The following is a 9,035-nucleotide window of genomic DNA, read 5'->3' as shown; positions in this document are numbered from 1 at the left end:
TTTTTTTTTTTTTCTAAAAAAAATACTTTTTATTAATGTTTTGTGAATTTCACATCATGCACTCCAATCACACTTGTATCACTGTCACTTTATATCCTTCCTCTGCCCTTGCAATCTCCCCACAAAGATAAGATAAAAATACAACACACACGCGTGTGTGTATGCATGCACATATATATATACACACATATATATACACATTATACATACATATATATATATTATATATATATATATATATTATATATACATATATTGTCGTGGAAGCTATAGTGTATCAGTGTGTCACACACTACACCCTTTTATCCACACATTTTTTTCTTGCAAATGTTCATTGCAATGAGTCCTTAGTCTATTTCGAGGCCCTTTAGCCATTGGTACACTATCAATACTGGATCCTCACAAGGACTTCTGTGGGAAGCCTCTGACTCCACCATACCCCCACCACTGAGTCAGCACCGAGTCGACCTGTGCTGGTTACCTGTACTGTCCAGGGAAGGAGCACAGCCAGCTGTCCCAAGTGCTACAGTTCGTGAGGGACAGGGACAGCTCCCCAGCTCTCATGACCTCAGGGTACAGCAAGGGTCACGGAGGGGAAGACCAAGTCACCTCAAGTCAACAGCTTTCCTGCTCTCGTGACCTCAGAGACATGTCTCTCCCCTGTCACAGGTGGTGAGGAGTGATGGGGGGGTCACCCTTTGACCTTACATAATCTAGTATCCAGAGAGAACAATGAGAAACTAGCCTTCATTACAGCTGTCCCCACTCTGTCCCACAGTTTGTTCTTCTCTTTCTTTTAGCCTGGACTCACAGAGACCTGTGAGGAAGACCTTTGAGAGATTCCACGCCAGGAACCAAGGCCCTGCAGCCCTCATGGCCTCCAGAGGTACTGACTCCTCTTCTTTCTCTGTTTCCTGAGTGTGGTCTAGAACTTTGGGCCTCCTCTCTAAGAGTCCGTTGAGTTGAAGACAGAAAGGGAATTCAGAAAAGAAACTAAGGGGACTCTGCTGCACCTGTGTATAAGTTGTTCTCCTTCTTGACTCTGTCTTGGGGTCACGCTCAGAGATCCTGTCCTCCTGTCCTTGCCTCTCAAGAGGAATTAAGACAGGATGGGAAAATGGAGGACAGCAGGCCTTGGGCTTAGTGAAAACTGCCAATATCCGAGGAGTCTCCAGACTCCCCGCCACAGGAAAACTCTTGTCTGTGTCTCCTTTAAACCAGGTTTCACATGTTTGGCAACTCGTGTCAACGAGTCCTTCCCCTCCTACAAAAACTCACCAGAGCTAGTGGACTAGCAAGGGTTTCTATTGCTGTGACTAAATATTGTGAACAAAAGCAACTTTGGATGAAGGGGTTTATTTCATTTCCATTTCCACCATGACAGTTTATCATCAAACACAGTCATAGCAGGAAGTCAAAGAGGGAACCTGGGGGCAGGCACTGATTTGAGGCCATAGAGAAATAGTATTCACAGGCTTCCTCTTCTTAGTGTTAGATCTGCATGAGAGTGGTTACTAAGAACAAAATGGCAGAGTCAACACTAGGCTGTCTTGAAATCTCCTCTGCCAACAAAAGTAGTTCAAACCTCTTCAATTTAGCCTCAGGGGAATTTTTAGAATATGGGCAAAAAGCAGACACATTTTTTTTTTTTTTGCCAAAATAACACAAAATGTTTTCTAGCACAGTCGCTAGTATCACTCCCTTTGAAACCTCCTGAGCTAGGTCTTCATGGACCAACACATTGCTCTCAGCACTATTGTCTTCCAAGCTCCTACTAGGATGTCCCATTAATCTCTACACAGTGTCCAACCACTTTCCTAGTCCTGAGTTCCTAAGCCCTCCGGTCCTTCAGAACCAGCACAGTCAGGTGTGTCACAGCAGCAGCCTTCTCCCTGGTGCCCAGTGCTGCCTCAGTTACTTTCCTATTGCTGTGCTAAAATGTCATGGCTAAGGCAATATGTACAAGAAAGCATTTAATGGGGAGAGAGAGACACACAGAGAGAGGGAGAGTGAGACACAGAGAGAAAGCTAGAAATGGCCTGGCCTTTTGAAACCTCCTCCAAAAAGGCCACTGTTTGTGAGCAGGTCAACCAACTGGGAACTAAACATTCTGATACATGAGCCTATGGGTGCCAATCCCATTCAACTCAACACAGTTAGCCTTAATTTTCCTACATGAAATTAATTGACACTCTGAATTCTGTTTTCTTTGAAATGCTGCCTTTTATCCAACAAAACAATGTCACAACCCTCTGAGGATTTGAAAATCCCATTCACAGGCTCTGGTGTTACTGTTGACATGCAAGAGCCTTAAGGCAGATGGAAGTCCTCCTTGCAAATATTGCTACTGCCTGAGGCAGGAAGGTTCATTCACCTTTCATTTGCTCAGTGCAGATACATTTCATTTCATTTCATTGCAAAGCACCATGACACCTCCCTGGTGTCTGAGTGTTTGAAGCTGCCATCCTGTGGTCTCACAGGCTGAGGTCTTGAACCAAGTCCTCTGTTTCTCTTTGTTCTGAATGCCAAAGGCCATCATGAGGGAATGGCAGGTTGTCTGCAGTGTGGGCAGTCTTCCTGCTTGGTAACAACAGCCTGCTAACTGAAAGTCTGCACACAGCCTCTCCTGTGTGCATAGAGAGGGCAGGAAGGGACCAAATGGAGGAAGGGACACATAGACACAGAGGTCAATGAGGATAGATAAGTAGATAGCAGTTCTCAACCTGGGGATCGTAACCCCTTTGGAGGTCAAAGGATGTTTTCATAGAGATCTCCTTAAAAACCATCAGAATTGTCAGATATTTACATTACAATTCATAACAGTAGCAAAATTACAGTTATGAAGTAGCAACAAAAATAATTTTAGGATTGGGATCAGCAAAACACAGTTAACTGTGATAATCAGGCTCACAGCTTTAGGAAGAAAGGTTGAGGACCACTGAGATAGATAGATGATAGATGTAGCCCGCGCAGTCGTCTCGCCGGGAAGAAGACACGCGGACACACTAGGTTCCTTCTGCAGTGACAACATTTACTGCCCTCTCCCAGAGGGAAAAAGAGACCGAGCCAGTAATCCGCACTGCTTATATACACTACAGTGCGTCGTGTCTGCCCATGATTGGCTGTTCGCTCATTACCCTATGTGACGCCCCAGAATGGGCCGTGACATGGCGTCTTTTCACTCTACGCACATGCGCAAACAGTTCTCTACGCACATGCACAAACAGTTGTTTATTCGACAGCGGAAGTAGGCGCCATCTTGCCATGGCGAATGCCGGCTCCCTACAGATAGATAGATAGATAGATAGATAGATAGATAGATAGATAGATAGATAGATAGATAGATGACACTATACACATGAGGTCTACTCTGTTCCTTATCAGTACCACACTCCCATGAATTAGGTATGTATATTTATGACATCACCTAACCCTCATTACTTCCCTTTCTTAAAGGTCCAACTCTGGCTAACATTAACCCTTCATATATATATATGAATTTAAGGGCACAGCTCCTTCCCCACACTCCATCAAGTACCCAAAGGCAGATGCTGAATTCTGTGGCTATGATATGCCATATGCTCTTTACCATTTCTGTTCATCCATACTGTTCTCTGACCTGATTCTTTTTCTTCCCAAGTCTGGAGGAGACACTTCATCCAGGACATCACTGAGTGCCTGCAGGACATGGTCAGCAGAAAAGACCTGCAGCTCTTGCTGGCCAAAGATGAAGCCTGGAAAGTGTTGGTGGCAGAGGCTGAACTGTCCAGGTAATCTCCAGGGACCCCAGCATGTCCAGAGTTGTGCCGTAGTCCCACATCCCTGTACTCATCTACAGAGTTCACACTAGGCAAATATTTTGATCATGATGGCACAGACCTTGAGTGAAGGCATCTTTATCATGAGCCTGTCATGAAGTGTGTCTTAACATGTCTTCATACATTGAGTTCTATGGACTAAGGACCAGGGAGCATCTGTGATCATCAAATGTTCCCTGTAGAAGGCAAAGCCCTGTACATTCCCTAAATTTCTTTCCCCTTGGTTTTACAACATAATGTGTGATTTGAATAAGACAGATCACAGGGGAGCCCATCTCCCAGTGAAGCAGGTTGACTTCCTGATGCTCTGACCCCTTCTGTTACAGAGATGAGGAAGCTTTGCTGCATAAGGCTCTGAAGCTGCTCCTAGAACTCCCCACCCTGGAGGACAAGGAAAGACTTCAAAAAGAACTACAGGACAGGAAGAGGTTTGTGGAAGCTTTTCCTCAGTTGAAACGGAAGCTGCAGGAAAACATCAGGAAGCTCCGAGCTCTGGCTGACCACCTTGACCAGGTGCACAGGGGCTGCACCATCTCCAACGTGGTGATCAACTCCACCAGTGCTGCCTCAGACATCCTGAGCATCCTGGGTTTAGCTCTGGCACCCGTGACAGCAGGGGGCAGTCTGCTGCTCTCAGCAACTGGGTTGGGACTGGGGACATTAGCTACTGTGACTGGAGCTGCCACTGAGATTGTGGAGCGAACAAGCAGGTGGTTAGATGAAACTGAAGCCAAGTGCCTGATATCAGACACCGTGCACACTCTGAACACAGTTCTTGTCCTGGGTCAGAATGCACTCAAACTTGATAGAACAACCTATACTGTCATCAAACAACTAAAAACCTTGGGACAACACATTCGTGCCATTAGGGTAGCCAGAGCCAACCCTCACTTAGTAGCAGATGTCAAGGGCCTCATGGCTTCTGGAAGAATCCCTGCCCCACATGGTAGTCAGATGCAGAACGCCTTTAAAGGCACTGCTCTAGCAATGAGCAAAAAAGCCAGAATCATGGGTGCAGCCACTGCAGGTGCCTTCCTCATAATGGATGTGCATTCCCTTGTAAGGGACTCAGTGCATTTATGTGTTGGAGCAAAATCAGAGTCAGGCAAACAACTGCGGGCCCTGGCGCAGGAGCTGGAAGAGAAGTTGAAAGAGATTGCCCAGATCCATAAGACCCTCCTAGTTCCTTAGTGGCAGCCGCCCCAAAGAACACAAAGGTCAGTGGAGGTGACCTGGACAGATTCAAGGCATGGAGGCATTTTGTTAGAGGGAGAATGAGATGGTCAGTTTTCACTGTCCTCTTGACACAATCTAGAATCGTGTGAGGAGAGTCTCAGTGAGTGATCCTGTAGCTCAACTTGTCCTGTGGGCATACCTGGGGGAGATTTTTCTAAATGATGCTAGTTAATGTGGGTCAATTCCTCCACCATGGGTGTCAGTGTTCTCTAGATATGGATTCTGAACTGTACAATAAAAAGTAGACTGAACACCAGTAAGCATGCAGGCATGAATTCATTTCTCATTGCTCTTGACTAGATGCAGTGTGGCTGGCCGCTGCATTTCCTGCCTTGACTTCTTCTCAGTTGGGATTTCCATTGCTGTGAACAGACACCATGACCGAGGGAGGCATCTCTCATAAAGGCTAACACTGCATTGGGTCTGGCTTATAGTTTCAGAGGGTTAGTTCATAGTTGGAAGCATGGCAGCTTGCAGGCAGACATGGCACTGGAGGAGCTGAGAGTTCTACATCTTGATCTAAAGGGAGCCGGGAGGAGACTGTTACACTGGGCATAGCTGGAGATTAAGAGAACCCAAAGACCACCCCCACAATGACACGTCCTCCAGCAAGGCCATATATCCTAAGAGTGCCACTCCCTGTGTCCAAGCATTCACACACATGAGGCTGTGTGGCCATAACTATTCAAACCACCACACTGGGGAAAATGGAAAGTAGCAATTTGAGAAGACTGGTTCCATTGATATAGAGTTCCCTGCCATCACCATGTCAATGAACTGATCATCTGTTTCATCAGCCTAGCTGAGTAGTCTGGGGTCATAGGTGCTCCTTCACAAGCCCCTCCTTTATCGTGAGACAGAACATCTATTTAGGACATGACCATCTCCCTTGTCTTTTTCCTGAGGTTGCCATGTTGGGAGAGGAGGAGAGAATACAAAGGTTCACCTTTACTTTTTTTTTTTAAGGTTTTTTTATTTGTTTCTCATTACGGGTGGTTGTGAGACCCCATGTAGTTGCTGGGATTTGAACTCAGGACCTCCAGAAGAGCAGTCAGTGCTCTTAACCGCTGAGCCATTTTACCAGCCCTCACCTGTACGTTTTTGTAGGGAGCCATGGACAACAAGAATGCCAAGGGAGGCAGGAAGCCTAATGGTCCTGCCACTTGGTGCAGAAGGAGGGAATATACATTGAGCAGGATAAGGGCAACACATGCATCGGAGGCTGAAGGTGCCTGCTCTCTTGTCTCAGCTGACAGCAAGGATGCCAAGCACACCTCTAATGTTCACAGCACTGAGATGCAATTGTAGAGGCCCATGCACCATTGACATTGCAGGACCCATGCAGGGAAAGCAGGTCAGGGTTGTGACTCAAGATGGCTTCCGTCAAGCCAAGCTAGAGCCCGGATGCTCTGAGCCTGCCATGTTAGCCATCTGGCTCCCCTGGACACTGGCTGCCTGACTTCCCTGTATCATGAGCCTTTCTCTCAAGGTGTCAGAGAGCAAGTCCTCAGTTGTGTTTCTGTGTAGTTTTCCTACCCTACAGGGACTCACTTCCTCCAGACTCTGCTACCTGCATGCCACGCTAGAGTGCCCAGTGAAACCCATTCCTGTCGGGCTGGGCTGAGCTCAGCTGCATCCCTCACCCATGAGCCAAGGGCTCAGGGCTCTATGAGACTCAGCTGTAGACGGGGCAAGACAAACACCTAGACAGCATTGTTCTTTTCCAAGATGCCTTCTTGTTTACTTCTCAGTTCCAGGGAGAGCTTTGAAGATGGTCCTTCTCATGGTGCCCCTGTGCAATTTGCATACAGGACAGAATGGCCCCTCATACTATCTCTGGTTAACTGCTGGGTTGTTATTCTCTGGTGGGTTTTAATATCCTTAGGATAAAGATTTCATGCTGTCCATTGACGCCTGTTGTATCCAGCAGTGCTCGAAGGTGTAGCCTTGCAGAGGAGCTGACTCTGGGTGGGAACGTTAGGTGGAGTGACTGAGAAAAGAGCAAAGTGAATGGGCGTGTTCTCCATTTCACTGTTCACACGGGAGATGAGGCCACCAGAGCTTTCTGAGAAGTCTTCTGAGAACATCCTTAGATGATCCTTTCTGGAAAAAGGATGCCCAGCATGGATCTGCTTCAGGGAGAGCATAAATCTCCCATCCCCATGGATTTGTGCTTATACCTATAAATGACATTTTTTCAAACTTGAACAGCCATGAAGTTGCCCCTCTCAAAATTTGTGCAGTGATCTCCAGAGACACAGGTTTTATAAATTGTCATCTATGCTATGGTGAATGTTCCATAAGAAAACTGTCTTTATCCAGGCAGTAGTGGTGCATGCCTTTAATCTCAGCACTTGGGAGGCAGAAGCAAGCAGATTTCTGAGTTCGAGGCCAGCCTGGTCTACAGAGTGAGTTTCAGGACAGCCGGGGCTACAGCGAAACCCTGTCTCAAAAAACCAGAGAGAGAGAGAGAGAGAGAGAGAGAGAGAGAGAGAGAGAGAGAGAGAGCTGTCTTTAAGTCACTCGCTCCTATATGCAACCCCTTATGCTCCTGTAAGTAACCCTAATACTCATTTGGTTACTAAGCTAGGCTCAGGTAGGACCATTTCTTTGGTCTGTTACTGGCACCTTGCCTTACCTGGTGTAAATAGGCATTTGTTCACATCTCCCCAGGAAAACTTAGAAAACAATTTGAAACTCTCAGAACGTGGTCAGGTGAAGCAATTCTGGGATCATCATGCCAAGGGATGGGTGACTGACACACACCCTGTGTTCCAAACAGTTCAGGAAACCTTGCTACTTCATTAGACCAGGCAAAAAGCTTGAGAAACCTGTGGACAGTAGCCGGCAGTGGCAGTTGCTCATGGGCGACCCAGCCAGACCAGTCTTTCTATGTCCACTGTCCTCAAGGCCAGGGGGCGGCCAGGGCAATGATCTTGTGGTATTTGAGGTGCCATGACTCATCTTAGGCTTCAGGGAAAATGCAGGAATGAAAATCACATTCTCAGAACCGTTGGCAGTTTGAATTTCTCTCCCTTTGCAGAGTAAGAGTGGTTTAGGATGGAAAACCAAACCAAACCAAACAATACAAAACCAGGAATCACTCCTGGATATAACCCCAGAAACATTATGCTTCAGCGTGGTTTCGTCATTTGCAAGCAAAGCAGTATATCAGCAGTAGATATGACTGCGAGCATGTCAGAGCAGCCTCTGAAGGTTCTACACTGAAAACTCCTTTTCTTTAATTTTTAAGATTTATTTTTTATATTTTGTATGAGTGGGAGTTTTCCCTGCATGTATGTGTTTGCACTGCATGCATGTCTGGTTTCCCAAGAGGCCAGATGAGGTTGGTGGATCCTGTGGAGTGGAATTAAGGATGGTTGTAAGCCAAAATGTAGGTGCTAGGATTTGAACCCTAGTTCTTGACAAGAACAGCAATGAAGAATGGCAGCTTCTTTAATCTGAGCCATCTCTCTAGCCCCCTTTTGCTATTGTATTTTTCACAGAGAATTTTGGATTTTGAAAATATTAGACTTGCTCAACTCTGTTGATAGCAGCTTTAATCATAATAGCCAGAAACCGGAAACAACCTACATGTCCCTCAACTGAAGAAAAAATAAAGAAAATGTGATGTGTTTACACAATGGAGTGTTACTCAGCTGTTAAAAACAATGACATCATGAAATTTGTAGGCAAATGGATGGGGAAAAAAAATCCTCCTGAGCAAGGCTATCCAGAACCAGAAAGACAAACATGATTTGGAGAGATGGCTCAGAGGTTAAGAGCACTGTCTGTTCTCCCAGCACTGAGTTCAATTCCCAGCAACTACATGGTGGCTCACAACCATCTATAATGAGGTCTGGTGCCCTCTTCTGGCCTGCAGGCACACATGCAGGCAGAACATTGTATATGTAATACATAAATAAATCCTTTATTTAAAAAATGGATATTAGCTGTTATGTAAAGAATAATCACACTACA

The 9,035-nt window shown here is 46.0% G+C and overlaps 1 protein-coding gene across 1 annotated transcript in view; it reads left to right on the top strand.

Annotated features, from left to right (window-relative positions):
• LOC116081434 (apolipoprotein L3-like) overlaps window positions 1-5,310 on the top strand; it is an 8,566-nt gene extending 3,256 nt beyond the window's left edge. Inside the window, exons 2-4 of the mRNA XM_031358003.1 lie at window positions 801-886; window positions 3,641-3,770; window positions 4,145-5,310. Coding sequence (XP_031213863.1) covers window positions 874-886; window positions 3,641-3,770; window positions 4,145-5,009 — 1,008 coding nt within the window. The 5' untranslated portion in view covers window positions 801-873 and the 3' untranslated portion in view covers window positions 5,010-5,310. The remainder of the gene's footprint in view (window positions 1-800; window positions 887-3,640; window positions 3,771-4,144) is intronic.
• The last annotated feature ends 3,725 nt before the right edge of the window (window positions 5,311-9,035 follow it).

This window comes from Mastomys coucha, unplaced genomic scaffold (assembly GCF_008632895.1).
Source record: "Mastomys coucha isolate ucsf_1 unplaced genomic scaffold, UCSF_Mcou_1 pScaffold11, whole genome shotgun sequence".
Taxonomy (NCBI): domain Eukaryota; kingdom Metazoa; phylum Chordata; class Mammalia; order Rodentia; family Muridae; genus Mastomys; species Mastomys coucha.
The sequence above is the reverse complement of the archived record's forward strand: the minus strand, read 5'-3'. Positions and strand labels throughout refer to the sequence as shown.